The sequence below is a fragment of the Hemicordylus capensis genome, chromosome 14 (genome assembly GCF_027244095.1).
Source record: "Hemicordylus capensis ecotype Gifberg chromosome 14, rHemCap1.1.pri, whole genome shotgun sequence".
NCBI lineage: Eukaryota > Metazoa > Chordata > Lepidosauria > Squamata > Cordylidae > Hemicordylus > Hemicordylus capensis.
This window is the reverse complement of record NC_069670.1, coordinates 2,982,502-2,998,677: the sequence shown is the minus strand read 5'-3', so window position 1 is coordinate 2,998,677 and position 16,176 is coordinate 2,982,502. Positions and strand designations below refer to the sequence as shown.

The window sequence follows — 16,176 nt, the reverse complement described above, 5'->3', positions numbered from 1 at the left end:
CTCTCCGGACGCCGGGTTTATGCCAGAGCTTTTCTTTGGGATGGGACGGAGGTCCAGGGTGTTGGGGCAGATGAAAGTCCAGCCTGACCTGTATGAAAGCTAGCACCTCCAGGATGCCAGCGGACAATGGATTCTTGCTATTGGTCCATGACCAGTGTAGGAGTGCCGCCCATGTCCTTGATAGACCCTGTTAGTTGAGGGCCATCGAGAGGCCAGGGTGGTATTTTGTACTTGCTTGGAGTAGCCCCGGGAGGCTAGTCTTTGGCGTTCAACTTCCAGGCAAAGAGACGTAGCCAACCTGGGTCTGGATGGAAAGGAGGGCCCTGTGAAAGCAGATCCAGGCAAGTCGAGAGTTGCCACGATAGACAGATCGAGACTGTAGATCGAGAAGGTCAGGGAACCCAGGTCTGCGAGGCCAGTGAAGAGCAATGAGAATTACTTCTGCCTTTTAGAGAACCACCTTCCTGAGAACCTTGGTAATTACTGCCATGGGTGGGAAGGCATAAAGGAGAGTCTTCGGCCAGGGCAAAGTCAGGGCATCGGTCGCTTCCGCATGGGGAGAGTGGAATCTTGTGAAGAACCAAGGGAGGAGGTGGTTGGCAGTGGACACAAAGAGGTCTACCTGGGTACATCCGAAGAGTTGGAGAGTTTGCCTGAAGACCTCTGGATGTAGAGACCACTCAGCTGGACTGAGGGACTGTCTGCTGAACCAATCTGCCTGCGTATTTTCTGTCCCCCTGAGATAGTCGGCAGCCATGAAAGCCAGATTGTGTTCAGCCCACTGGAACACGTGGTTGGATTCCAACATCAGTGACTTGGAACGTGTGCCACCCTGTCGACTGATGTGCGCCTTGGCGGTGACATTGTCCATCCGGACCAGGACTTGGCCTCCGCGGAAAAGATGCGGAAAGTGAAGGAGTGTGAGGCAGACAGCCCGAAGTTCCAGCCAATTTATGGGATGCTTCGCTTCGGTCAGGGACCAGCGGGCTTGTGCTAGGTGACCGAGGCAGTGGGCTCCCCAGCCCAGGAGACTGGCGTCCGTCGTAAGTACGAGGTGGATTGGCTGGAAGGGGGGAGGCCCTTGAGGAGAGCCGAGGAGAGCCACCACAGTAGGCACTGCGTGATGACCTGGGGAAGGGGTATCTGAAGGTGGGTTGAGGCCATGATAAGGTCCTGATAGGGAAGGAGTAACCACTGCAGGGGACGAGAGTGCCACTTGGCCCATGGAGTACATTCCAGACAAGCTATCATGGATCTCAAGGCCTGAGAGGGGTCAATGACTTCTGCATAACAGCAGTGGAGGAGAGGGCATAACTGGGAGACAACCCTCTTTCTTCTGTCCGGTGATAGAGAGATGGAGTCCTGAACTGTGTTGAAGAGGGCTCCCAGATGGATGAGAGACTGAGAAGGGATGAGCAGACTCTTCTCAAAGTTCACAATGAACCCATGATCCTTGAGGCACTGAAGAGTCCTGGGGACGTCTACCTGAGCTTGCTGGGAGGAATGAGATCTGATGAGGTCGTCCAGGTAGGAGTGGACATGCACCCCCTGGAGGCAGAGGTGTGCTATGATCGCCACCATGACTTTGATGAAGACCCAGGGAGAAGAGGAGAGACTGAACGGGAGGGCATGGTACTGGAAGTGGTGGTTGTCGTAAGAGAAACGAAGGAATACACGGTGTTCCTGTCTGGTGGGGATGTGGAGGTAGGCCTCGGAGAGATCTATTGATGCCAGATAATCTCCCAGGTGTATAGTCTCTTTTATAGTGCATAGGGATTCCATTCGGAACTTCCTTTTCCTGATGAAGCGATTGAGGAATTTCAGGTCGAGGACTGCCCTCCAGGAGGAGTCCTTCTTGGGAACCAGAAACAGGATGGAGTACATGCCTTGAAATCTTTAAGTAGATGGAACACGTTCTATTGCTTGAATCCTCAGAAGATGGTGAACTGCTTGGAGCATCCAAAGATGTTTGGCCAGGTTGTTGGAGCATGATGAAGGCACCAGTAGAGAGGGGAAGAAATGAGTTCAAGGAAATAGCCCTTGGAGACTGTGTAGATGACCCATTTGTCATTGGATGTGGGGGTTGTGGTGAATTCTAGCAACCTGCCGCCCATGGGGATGGAGTCATTGTTTACGCAGTGCCATGGCGGAGGAGAAGGGGTGGGTACTGGAGCCCCTAGAGTTCCTTCTGAACCTCTGTCGCCACTGTGGTCTTCCAAAACCCCTAGAGTTCTGGAGACAGAAGTCTTGGTACTGTGAGGATGATTGGCTATTGAATTGCCTGTTGGGGCAAAAGAACTGCGTTGTGCCTCAAAAAAATCTGCGAGTATCTCTAGGGTTAGAGGGCATAGCCTTTTTCTTGTCTCCGATTTCTATGAGAATAGGGTCTAGTGCCGGACCGAAAATGTTAGAGACGGAGAAGGGTGCCAAGGTCAGGGCGAGTTTGGACTTGGTGTCCACATTCCAACTTCTGAGCCAAAGGGACCTGCGTACTGCAACCATAGCTCTGGAAGACTGCTGAATGCAGTCTAAGCTGGAGTCCGCCATGAGCGCCGCTGCCCTGGCTATCTTATTGATTCCTTGGCGGAGTTTAGTGTTTTCAGGTGGGACCAAGGTAGCAAGTTCTTTGACACAGAGGACAGTGGTGCAAGCTTAAATGGAATTGGTGGTAGCCGCCCTGATGGTTGTGGCCGTAGCATCATGAACCTTCAGAAGAGAGTCAGACTTCCTATCCTCTTGGTTTCTCAATTGTTCTTGGCCCTCGGAATGAAGGAGTGATCTGGATACCAATTGCACCACCAGGAAGTCAATCTTGGGAGTTGCCAGCAAGGACATAATTTCTTGTGGCAAGGTGTAATGTTTCTTCGGGATGTTGCCTATTGGTTTGGAGGAGGCTGGGCGTTGCCATTCTGCACACATGACTTTGCAGAAGAGAGATGGAAATGGGACCGCCTCAGCAATACTGGTGCCTGAGGGAAATACATTCTGGGCCAAAGTAAGAGAAGGTTCAGGAGACTCAGAAGGTGCAACATCATTGATGGTCCTTTTTCCCTTGGAAAGGAGAACATCAAAGTCAGTTGAAGAGAAGAGTCTAGAGGAGCTGGAGAACACTTCTTTTTCTTTGGTGGGGCTTGGTCCCCTCAGTGTTTGGTTTTCTTGGGAGCTTTCTTGGAAGGAAGCTCCAAGTCGTCTGGCTCATGAATCAAAATGGCAGGCGCAGTGGAAGTAGCCAATTCCAGCTGCCGGAGAGGGATCGTGGGTCTCTGCTCTAAGCTACCCAGGTCCTGCGGTAGCTGGGAACCCTCCAAGAGGGAGCCCCTCAGGGGCTCTTCGGCGTGAGCCAGCTCCATTTTGCAAACCGCCACAGAGAAAAAGGAATGAAAAATAAATCTTTTGGAGTCCAATTAGGCCAAATTAAAAAGAAAAAAAATTGTATTTAGAAAAAGATAATTTAGGATCCAATGGAGACAGCTCCCTTCCCACACTCGCACAATCTAGACAGTGGAGGGAATAGCAGGAAAGGGAGGAATAGGAGGCCAAAAAAGACTAAATATTGAAGAACTCTCTGAAAGATGTGCCAGCTCAAGTAAGACAGAACTTAAACCACGTGATCTAGTCCTGTCTCAAGCATGCTCAGTGCACAACCTTATCTGATGAGCTCCAACACAGGGGAAAAATAATGATCTCCCATTACAAAGGAGATGAGTCAGTGAGGTAGGCTCAGAGATGTACCCATTGAAACTATTGAAAGGATTATTGGAGAGCCCATCCAGCATGGATATTCTTTCACGCACCTGCATGCCTTGATTTTCATCACAGACAGCCTTACACACAAAAGGCGATCCCCACATTGTCACACCCTGGAAGAGCCATCAGTAACAATGCCGTCTGTGCAGGTCCACCCGGACAATTCTAGACAGCAAAACATGACTATAGGAATGTGTCCCCAAGGCACATTTTGGGATATAAGTATCCCCAGTTCCATGACCCAGTGTGCTCCTTTGGTCTTGCCACCTGGGACTCCACTGCAACAAGCACTCTCTTGTGCTCCATCCATCCATTGTGCTGGATTCTATCCAGCCACCTCCATGCTCCCTCGTGTGCTAATACTTGGGACTCCATTGGGCACTGCTTCTGCTCTCCTGCACCTTGAAAAGAGCTTGAAATCACTACCTGGATCGGTCCTTGTGCCAATCCATCCAGCTTGCCTTGCACCTACAGGAAGCTGGACCCACGGAGAAGCCATTCTCATGGGCAACCCTCTTTATAAAAATCCTTGCAACCCTCCTGCTCTCCACCTCACTATCCCCAAAGGACGTGAGCTGCTCAAAGCCTCATTGCCTAGAGAGGCAGGTACTGTATAGTGGTTGTCCGGCTCTCAGGACCCCAATCTATAACTTCTTTTCAAACTTCCCCTTTCCCCCATCTCTTAGCATCTTTCTTGGGAAAACTTACACAATTAGACCTTAAGCTAAAACGCCTCATTGTAGTTGCTTTATTTAGAAACTTATTTTATTGCTCTTTTAAGTCAGAAACGCCTCATTGTAGTTAAATTGCTTAGTACCTTTTTATTGATCTAATCACACCATTCTCTTCCTGTATCCCGCTTATTTCAAATACATTTCTTCTTTTTTGAAACTATATCCTTGTCTCAAATCCAATCATTTCTTGAGTCCAAATTAAAACTGGTGGAGCTGACCCCGTTAATAGCTAATTCCCCACACAGCCTGAACATTGGGGGTGTCGACCAATCGCCCCGGGCCAGTTCCATTAACAGTGTCAAAGAGAGGTCTTTGTCAGGACTGACACCAGAGATCATTAAAGGAGCTCCACATTTTAAAGCGCTTCATGTACATTATTTCAGTAATCCTAATCACCACCCTGTAAGGTGGATCACTATCATACTGCAGGCAGCTGAGAGGGAAAGATAAGAGAGATTAGAACTTCATTTTTCACAGTTCCATCTCTAAACAACCCCTAAACTGGCACAGAAGTCTCTGCCAGAGTGTACTCCATTTACCCAAGTGTAAGCAAAGCATCACTGGGCTCAGGAAGCTATACGTCCCTGCAACTTCACAATCCTAATCCAGGTTCACATGCACAACCAAAGGAAGCCTGCCTGGCTATTATAGAATCACAAAGCTACAGGTCAATGTTCAGAATATAGAAACCACATAATCCTTCCTTCCTTCTTTCCAACCAACAGTAACCCAAGCCAAGCAAAAAGAGGAAGAGATCTAGGGTTCAAGGGTCAATTTAGATCCAGCAGCTATGGCTTGAGAGTTGCTTCCCTGTGGGTTCTTCCACACCACCCCAGTAATGCAAGAACCATTGAGGGGGGCAGAAACAAAAGGGAATCAGACACTAACACAGAAGCTAGACTGAGGGAGGGTGCCAATGTGGTGGTGAAGATTCGTTTGGTCATCCACAACTTTTAAAAAGAAATCCAGCCAATCCACTTTGCATGCTCCCTGCAGCTACAGCAAAATCAAACCGCTCTACTGAGGATTTGTAGCCTTCTCCTGCATGATAAAGAGGTTGGCTTTTGTTCCATTGCACATGCCGGCAGGCGTGTGACCTCATGATTCACCATATCCATCAAGGACAGGAGGATGACCAAGAGCTTTCAAACGGCAGGTTCAATATCGTAGCTGTGAGAGCAGGTCAAAGACTGAACTGACTCTTAGGAGCACTTCTCCTCTGGAAATGTACCATCATATCAAGCTGTCTTGAAAAAATCCCCATTCATCCAAAAAAATCACTGGGTGACTCTGGGCCAGTCAGTTCTCTCTCAACCTAACCTATCTCACAGGGTTATTGTGGGAATAAACATAACCATGTACACCATTCTGGGCTCCTTGGAAGAAGAACGGGATATAGATGTAAATAAATTCTGCCCCAATCTTTTAATGGGAAATGCAGAGGACTAAATCTCTGACCATCTACATGCAAAGGACATGCTCTACCAAGAAGCAATGGGCCCTCCTCCCTCCAACATGCTAGGCTTGCTTCTGCCAGGGATGCTTCAGATCAATGGCTTTCAAACTCTCTGCCAGGAAACAATGAGGTTCCTCAGAAGCTAGCTGACCCACGGGTTAGTGGACAAGAAGATAGGAACACAGGAAGCTGCCTTATTCCAAGTCAGATCCCTGGTCCATCTAGCTCAATACTGTCTACTCTGACTGGCAGGGGCTCTCCGAGGTTACAGGCAGGCACTATTCCCAGCCCTACCTGGAGATGCTGCCAGGGATTGAACTTGGGACCTTCTGCATGCAAAGCAGGTGCTCTCCCACTGAGCACACCAATCAATAAAGGCAACCAAGGATCAATAACGGCAAACAAACTGACCTGAAATACAGGATGCCCACCACTGCTCCCTGTAACAGGGATTCCCAGATGTTGTGGATTACAACTCCCATAATGCCCAGCCAAAGGCCATTGCAGCTGGGAATGTTGGGAGCTGTAGGGGACACTGATGCCCACCACTACCAATCTTGCCCTGCAATGCGGGGAAGTGTTCAGTACATTCTGGAGTGTGCTCGGTTTTCTCATGGGGCTACAGTGAGATTCAACGGCCCTGATCTGGGCCTCACGCACACTAAGAGCGTGCCCTAGACAGCATGCTGGAAGGTACTCCACAAGACATGGAAGTTTCTCAGCAGACCAGTAAGTATGGAAATGATTCCTAAGATGGGAAGCTAGAAGGCTGTTTCTTTAGATATAGGATTAGGGGTCAGAAGCCAGAAGCCATCACATCCTGTCTCCCCACCTCCAGAAACAACAAAACAAGGAGTCCTTCCAACATCCTTGAGCCCTTGTCTTGACTCTACTAGATGAATCAAAACAATGTGAACAAGAAAGGGGAAGACAGATTCCCCGAGCATCACCCTCTCTTATGAAGTACTGAAGACAAGAGGATATTACAGCTAGACTTGCTAACAGGTCCCCCTCCACATGGCTTACCAACACCGTCAGCTGCCTAGCAGATGGCCTGATCCCATGCAATACTACTATGACTTATATACTGCTTTTCAACCCATGTTCTCAAAGTAGATTACATAGAAAAATAAAGAAATAAGAAGACAGTGCCACACAGTCTCCAGAAAGTAAAAGCACACACTTTACTTTTACCTTTGAAGGATGAGAATTGCATAGAGTACCACTCATGGCTGAAGGATGTGGGGAGGGAAAATCCTTAGCTCAGACCAAACCATCAAGGCAACACCCCTCCCTGCCACAGACACAAACGTGTCAGAGAAATTTTGACATATTCTCTGCCATTTTGCATTAATCACACAAGAATACTGTCCTCTTGTTATGTGTCAAGAGACACAACAAGAACTGCTGCCTAATTCTAGGGATAGGGAAGCACACAGGGGGCATCCCAATTGTCTGACCAAGCCTCCACTTTTCATAGTCCTATGACCTAAAAACCAGAACTTGACACCATAATCATCCTATCCACTTCAGCTGGGAGGATCTTCAAAGCAAACTGCAGGGCAAAGAGAGCTGCTAGCAGGAGGCGGAGCAGAGTTTAACTAGGAAGGAACACAGCAGCAGCCAACAAATACAAAACTGTCTCTCCCGCAGACTTTCAATTGTGTGAATTAAATCCAGTAATTTCAGTAACTTCTCACGCTCAAAATTTAACCAGGGTGGTAGCATGGCATCTGGCCTCATGGCCAGATGCCAGCAGCTGCATTAGTACTACTCATGAAAAAAGAAGAAATTAAAAACAAACACTTTGCATGCTTAGTCTGGGAACATATACCATGAGCAAAGAATTTAAAAGTTAGGTACAAGTATCCCTACATAGCTAGCTGAGCAAAGAGGAACCGTTTAAAGTGGCGACCCTCAGATCTAGCAAGGCAAGAACCACTATCCTTATCCAACCACAGTGTGGTGCCTTTCCAGTGGTAGTTGCTGGCATTTACCTTGTGTTCTTTTTTCGATTCTGAATCCTTTTGGGGCCAGGTTGCTCTTAGTCTACATAAACGTCTTTAAGAACTTTGTTGAAAAGCAGTACACAAATAATACACATAGCTTGCTTCCACACAGGACAAGCAAAGGAAGTTTCTCAACATGAAGATTTGTTCCCTCCAAATACACAGGCACCCTTGCTATAATCAAGGTATACATCACACAACGGATGGACACTTGCTGCAGGACCCACAACAGACCTGAAACATAAGAGCAGCTTTGCTGGATGAGGCTCCAGGCCTCTCTAATCCAGCACTCTGTTTCTCACAGTGGCCCCACTAAATGTCTCTGGGAAGCCCACAAGGAAGAGATGAGGGCCCCTTCTCCTCTTTTTGCTCCCCTCCAACAGATCTTCAGAATCAGAGGCATTGGAAGGAAGGGAGGAGCGTGGGTCTATGCCAAGGCTGCACAACTCAAATGCCCTGGTGGGCCGGAATCATCCACAACTTGGCATGCAGGGGCCGAGGTCAAATTTTTAGCACATTACATTAAAATTAAAAATATTATTAGTTACTGTGGAGCTATTCCCCCTGTCAGTGGACCCACAGTTTCAACCAAGGATAGTAGCCAGAGAATAGGTCCTGTCCCTGCTCAATCAACGGGGCCCCTAGAGTCCATGCCAGCCCCAAACAAATGCCAAGTCCTCTCCTCTCCCTAAATTGTTGCTGCTTTCAGGCTGCAATGCTAGGCATGCTTACATGGGAGTAAACCTCACTGGGCACACCATGGAGCATATTTCTGAGAAAGCATGCACAGGATGGCGCTATAAGGCAGTTTCCAGCTCCTGTCTTGCTGCAGGATACCTGGAGACCAGTAAAATAGTCCCTGCGGGCCAAATCCGGCACCCAGGCTTTATGTTGTATAGGCCTGGTCTACGCTGTTTGCACAGCAAAAATATTCCAGTTTCAACTCAGAGACTGCACCTATATTAACAGATGCTCTTCTTAACCATTTTTCAACACCATCTCTCACAAAAACCATGACAGGGTCAGGACTGGAATAAATTCCACATGCCTGTGTCTAGAAATTCCCCCCCGGCCCATTCACACGCATCACCAACTTTATTAAAATGAAACCAAGATATGCAAAACGAAGTGACACTCTGCATGCAACAAACTTATTTTAGGCCTATGCAAGCTTTTTTAGCTACACATAATTCTTCACCAAGAATCAGAATCACCGTTTATTACGGTCCATGACCAGCCAGCAATTACAATAATCAACAGTTGCAAACATAACTTAAAATACTCTGTTATTAAATAATAATGCATACTACTAAACTACCAAGCCACCACCAGAGTAACACATGTACCTTACATAACATAAGGGTTAACCATTTGTTTCCTGATTTTACAAGCAATGGCACGAAATTTGGCCACACAGTAGGTAATCTTGGCATCAGAGTCAGAAAACAGAAAATTTACATAAAGGTCATCTGGCCTGCCTGGATAATGTAACAGATTTGGGCCAATAAGAGGGCGTATATCTCTATAAAATAATACATGCCCCGCTGACTCAATCATGCCTGAGCAGCAGGGGCAGAGCCATTGAAAATATGATGTATGGCAAAATCTACCCTCCAAAACAGCCAATGGTAACACATTTAAACAGGCATGGCGGAACTTAGGGAAAGTAAGTTTGTATAAGTAATAAGCCTGTGTCTAGAAACCTTTTTCCGGCCCATTCACATACATCACCAACTTTATTTAAATGAAAGCAAGACATGCAAAAAGTAGTGACACTTTGCATAAGACAAACTTATTTTAGGCCTACGGGGTATGCAAGCTCTTTTAGCTACACAGAATTCTTCACCAAGTAAACAGAATGGAAATCTACAGATCTCCCCTGACCTCTCTTTAAGAAGTTCCAGATTACTGTTTACATGTGCAGATATTTTTAGTTCCTTCAGCTAGACAGCAAACAGCAACAAAATCTGAATGAGGTGTATTGCAGAGCAGGGTGGCAAGTTTCCATCTGCTGAGCAACAGCCAGGCTTGGTTACTTTTCAGTCTTCAAACGCCTACTTAAGAAGATTCAGTAATGGCTATAACCAAAATTCACTGCTAACGTGCTTGTGCTTTCTAACAGGGGAAACTTTGTCCCTTTTTTTAATCCCCAAAAGTGCATTTTGTACAAGACCACAATAAGACCCATTATGCCTGCCCAGAAAAAGAAAAACCAGACAGTTTAGGGTTGATAAAGTGCAGAAGGTTCCAGGTTCAACCCCTGCAGCATCTTCTGATAGAGCTGGGAAAAACACCTGCCTGAAACCTTGGAGGGCTGTAGACAATACTGAGCTAGATTGACCAGTAGTCTGACTCAGCAGACAGCAGCTTCCTATGTTCCTCTTCCTCCTGTCAGCCCAGGAGGTTCTAGACTGCAGTTCTAGGATGTCTCATGATGGTCCCACATGGAGAAGCCAACTGCACCTCAAGCAGCAATGAGCACCCCTTCCTCTCCTTCAAGGGGAGTGACTACTCCTCGCAGGCACTGCAACCATCCATGCCTGTGGTGTACACCAAGAAATTGGCACCCAAGCACACACACCCCCGGGGCTGAAGAAGTTGGCCATCCCTGGTTAAAATCACACAGTGGGAAAAGCTGACGACACTTTTTTCCAACTGACCAGAACATTTCCAAGTAAACAAGGACACATATTTTCCTTCTGCTAATGTGCACCAACACATAAGGCAGCTAAGAAATATCGAGGACCTGTCGGTTCCAAAGCTAACTGGTCCCATCAAGAATCCATCTCACACACCAAAGTGTCCCTTAGGATGCGGGAGGGCAGGAACCAATTACACACAGCCTTCCACTGCTCCAACGCTCCGTTTTCTCCTAGTAAATGTAGTGACTACTCACAGAAACCATCCATACTAGGAAAGACGTGTGGTTAACCATTCCTATTGGCAAACCCAGTGATTTATATAACCAAAATGCAACAGAACTCCATACCCCAAAACACACAACACACCTCAACCAGCTTTCATCTCACCCAGTGAGAAAAACTCTCAGCTCTGTCCCTCAGAATTTGTTAAGGGAAGAGTTCATTTCAGCCCAACACAGCTCCACAGACCGGTTAGGGTATCGGTTTTCCCAGTTCCTCCCCCAATTCCTCCCCCCTGCCCATTTTATCTTGAAGTTGCCTTCTGGGAACTGGGCAGGTGGAGAAGAATTACAGTAATACCACCACGTTTTAAAATAACCCTCAGAGGAATACACCAAAGGAAAGGGGCTTCCCAGTCCTTCCCAATACCCAAATACATATCTTTTTAAAGTGGAAATATTGCTATGTAGAAGAGACACATACTAAAGGGGGTGAAGTGTTTGCTCTCCTCCCACTACCTAAAACCTACTTTCACAAGGATCATATATATATATAATCTTGTGTATGCACACATATGTACTGCATGCAGAGAGAGAGAGAGAGAGAGAGAGAGAGAGAGAGAGAGAGAGAGAGAGAGAGAGAGAGATATGACCTCCCACTATTACTGTGGATGGGATATACCAAAATAAGGGGAGAAGTTCTCCTTATAACTACAGCCCACACAGCAGTGAAATCTTTAAATTATTTTATTATTTTTATTATTACATTTATATTCCGCTTTTGCTCCAAGGAGCCCAGAGCGGTGTACTACATACTAAAGTTTCTCTTTCACAGCAACCCTGTGAAGTAGGTGAGGCTGAGAGAGAAGTGACTGGCCCAGAGTCACCCAGCTAGTCTCATGGCTGAATGGGGATTTGAACTCAGGTCTCCCCAGTCCTAGTCCAGCACTCTAACCACTACACCACGCTATTTCTTCTTTCTCTGGGAGGACACTACTTTCTAAATGTAAGAAGGCAACTCCAGAGAGAGAAAGGGAGGCTCAGTGTAGCAATTTCCCCATTCTTCTCCATATGTTTGGATACATATTCTGTGCAAGAACAATAACCATTAATACAGTGCGTATGTGTGCACACACACACACAGAGTCCACTGTTGATTAACAAAGCAGAAATATAGCAAGCAAGATGTTCCGGCTTCTGTCTTCTTCCACTGCACCAATGTTATAGGAGAGGTTCAGCACCTGCTAGGAGAGCTGATGAAAAAGAAGGTGGAAGCCTAAACATCTTGCCCATTATATTTCTGTTTTGTGGAGCAACAGTAAATGTATACTGCTCTTTCTGATTAAATACATCCTTCCAAGATCCCAAACACACTTCTGTTGTCTGCAGCTTCAGAAAAGCTGTCTCTAGAAATACACACACAGTATGCTTTCTATACAGATTCTGCATGCATATTCTCTTTACACACACCGATACACACACATGCAAAACCGAAACACATACTTAGAGAGAGAGAGAGTGTGTGTGTGTGTGTGTATGTGTTTAACACACTCATGAAGTGTATGCATAAAGGACACGTTTTTCTCTCTCCACACCCCCCACATGCTTTAGAGACGTATATATATATTTCGTATCTGTCCGTCTCCAGCTTCGCAGGTGCCCCCCCAGCCGCACCCGCCACCCCCTCGCGCGCGCGCCCCCTCCTTGTACTCACACCTCGAGGATGCGGTCCCCCTTGCGGACCCCGGCGCGCTCGGCCGCCCCCCCGCCCAGGACGGCGCTGACGTGCTGCAGCGGCGCGTAGAGCTCCCCGTTGATGCTGCGCAGCTGCCCGCCCTCGCTCACTTGCCCGCGAACGTTGAACCCGTAGCCCGACTCGGACTTGACGATGCGCACCACGCGAGGCCCCGACGGAGGGGGAGGAGGACCGCCGGCCGCGGCGGGGCCCGCCGAGGACGACGCCGAGGCAGGCGGGGCCCCCGAGGAGCCGGAGCCAGAGCCCGAACCTCCTCCTCCTCCGCCGCCCCCGCCTCCACCGCCGCCGCCCCGCAGGGGGCCCGGCAGGACGGAGCGCGGAAGCCCCTCGCTGGCCTCGTCCGCCATCTTGGCGAGAGCCGTTGCTCTGCCTCAGGAGGACGCCGCTTCCCCTCAGCCACACACACGCGCGCCCTGTCACGCGACCAGGCACGCCCCCTCCCGGCCGCCCCGGCTTCCGTAGTCCTTCCGCCGTAGGCGCGCCTCCCTTCGTCCCCGTCTCCTCTCTCCTTCCGGCCGCGCGCGCAAGGGGCTCCTGGGAGATGTAGTTGCTTCCCGGCAAGTCTTGGGCGGCGCAGAGGAACTCTCGGGGCAGGACTGCGCACGCGCTTCATCTGCGAGGCTGCCGGGGAGCTGTAGTATGGGGAAAGACTGCGACGGGGACACGCCCCTCTTTGGACTCGCGGGTTCGAAACGGGGGGGCGGGCGCTCGCCGAGCCTTCTAGCCAGGGGGCTGGACCTCTTTCTCGCGGGGCTTCATGGGAACTGTAGTTCTGTAAGAGAGCTCGGGGAGCTGGTTACTAAGGCAACCCAGGTGGAGGAAAAGGAGAGCAAGGCTGGAGGGAGGCAGGGATGAAGGATTAGCTGGGATGTATTTTCAATTCGTGTGAAATTGTGACTAAATGATATAAGACTGTAATATGTACCTTTAAATAATAAAGCCAGATTGCGCTGTGTCTCGTTTAGCGGGATATGAGAATGTCAAAACCTCAGATAAAATTCTAAATTAAAATAAAATAATAAAAGAGGAAAAACAATTCCGACTGATGCAATTTCCCCCCTGTGGTTGAAAAAAAAAAGTGTTTTCGTTTTCTTGCGGGGGGGGGGTGTTACCTAACATCCTATTCCTAGCTTCTAAAAGGGGATAAGACAAGGAGAACCTCCCCATAAAGATGCAGTCTACCTCTGCACCCCAGGGTGATGAAGGACAACCATAGAAGAGAGCCATCACCATCCCGAGCTGGTTGGTTGAAGCATTCGGATAGCCACTGGATGCTGGATTTTTGGTCCAGCCCAGCAAAGACTTGTTTCTTGTAAGCTGCTTGGCTTGGATGCCTTCCGCAGCTGTAGCTGTTCTTGCAGGCTCAGGAAATCCTCTGAAGGCAAGAGTCAACAGTTTCCCCAGACACACAGGCAGACCTGAAGTGGGCGGGAGATAGCAGCTTGCCTGTTTTAACTGTCAACACATATGGGCTAATACAAAGCAATTGGGCCGATGTTGGCAAACATTCGCAGCTGTGTTGGCTGAAGACGAGGATTTGAAAGATGCGCCACCCTGTTTCCCAGAGCCAGCAAGGCTATGGCTACACTTCTACTGTTTAAACAGCGCTTGCATTTTGCAAGTCAAAAAAGTCTGGATTGCCACAAGACATCCCTTCATTCCTAGTCAGTATCTCAGTGGGTGTGCCAGCATCTTTTCCCTGTAACCAAATACATCTTTTAGGAAGACTACCCCTACAAAACTGAATAAAGGAGGTAAGCTCTAGTAGGGGAAGTCAAGGAACACAGCGAAAAAGTGGGACTACAACTAAATGTAAAGACGACTCATCTAATGACAACAGGCCCAGCAACCAGCCTCAGAACTGACAATGAAAACGCTGAAGTGGTGGATAGCTTCTGCCTTTTAGGACCGACCGTCAACAGTCAAGGATCCAGCAGGCAAGAAATATGCCCCAGGATAGCACTTGGTAGGGTTGCAATGAAGGTCTTGGAAAGGATATTGAGATGCCGTGACATGTCTACACCTAGAAAGATTAGAATCGTCTGGACAATGGTTTTCCCCGTGACACTCTATGGATGCAAACACTGGACTTTGAAGAAGCAAGAGAGAATAAGCACTGACGCTTTTGAACTTGGGTGCTGGAGAAGACTTTTGAGGATACCATGGGCAGCAAGCAAACAAATGGATCATAGAACAAATCAATCCAGAATTTTTTCACTCGTGGCACAAATGACCAGGCTCAAACTATCATACTTTGGACACATTATGTGAAGACCCAGCTCCCTTGAGAAGTCCCTAATGCTGGGGAAAGCTGAAGGGAAGAGAAGAAGAGGACGGCCAGCAGCAATGAATGCACCACTGAGATACCTTAAAGGCCAAGTTAAAGACAGACCATCCTGGAGAAAATCTATGTGGTCGCTAAGAGTTGACACCAACTTGATAGAACTTAATCAATCAATCAATCACACCCCCACCCCCACAAAAAGGCACACACTCCCTCCAATGGTTATTTAGGAGCAGCAGGTACTGAGAGGTAGACTGCTTCTACACTTGCAGGTTCAATTCAGCTTCCATACCCAAGAACCGTTTGTTTTTGAGATCTGCACTTTACAGCCATCATTGTGTGACTGACCGGGGAGGGGGTGATTAATGGACATTTTCCTGAGATCTACCTTCTGTAGAGAGGTTGCTTGGATTCCAATTCAGGCTGCTTCTTTGAGGTAGGCTGCCACCAGTTTATAGAGTCACTGGCCAGACTCAGACATGGCTTCTGCGTCTAGAACTATGTGGCTTAAGACCAGAGTTCCCTGTAACAGAGACTCCCAGCTATTGTTGACTACAACTCCCAGAATTCCCAGCTGCGATGGCCTTTGGCTGGGGATTGTGGGAGCTGTGGTCAACAACATCTGGGAATCCCTGGTACAGGGAACACTGCTTAGCGCTTACTGGCACTGTGCAGCCAGAAACCCAGCTTTAGACAAAGTATATTCTTCTATAACTAAAGCGTTCAGTAGCTTTTTAGATTGTAGGATCTTTGGGGCAGAGACTGGCCTGGCTTTATTTTGTGGAGCCAATCACATTGATGGTGGAATATCTCTAATTAACACGGTGGTGGTATGAACCACTAAGATGAGGATATACAAAATGCATAGAGACTGCAAGATCAAATCCCCAGACAAACCTATAGTTTTTGAACCTGAATATTGATTTAAACCTGCTATATACATTCAGAATATTTGGACCCAGACACATTTAAAGCTGACGGGCTTCTCATCTATTTTTAAAATGCCCTTGCTTTCAGTTTCGCACATCTATACCAATCAGCGTACCAGAAATTATCCAAAAAGCCAGAATTTCATCCTCTGATGTGGATGCAACTCACAGATTTTGATACTGTAAATTATTGCTGCTCCTTGAGGCTATTTCAACTTGTCTTGACCCACAGAAAACATCTAGACACAAATACTCAATTCATAATATAAGAGTACTTTATTATGCTTACCACCGGGTCAAGATGGATAACAATCATTTCAGCTAGCTGGGTGATCAGGCCTTGAAAAGTTAGCACGGAGCTTCCTCTGCAGAACTGGCAACCCCTCACAATCTTGCTCAAG

At 47.8% G+C, this 16,176-nt stretch overlaps 1 protein-coding gene and 1 long non-coding RNA gene across 2 annotated transcripts in view; both read right to left on the bottom strand.

Annotated features, from left to right (window-relative positions):
• Positions 1-13,051, bottom strand: part of SNX27 (sorting nexin 27) — a 50,681-nt gene extending 37,630 nt beyond the window's left edge. The window contains exon 1 of the mRNA XM_053277726.1: positions 12,521-13,051. Within this exon, the coding sequence (XP_053133701.1) occupies positions 12,521-12,909 (389 nt within the window). The 5' untranslated portion in view covers positions 12,910-13,051. The remainder of the gene's footprint in view (positions 1-12,520) is intronic.
• The window catches only part of LOC128337115 (uncharacterized), a 127,688-nt gene that overhangs the window by 37,630 nt on the left and 73,882 nt on the right, over positions 1-16,176 (bottom strand). The window lies entirely within an intron of this gene.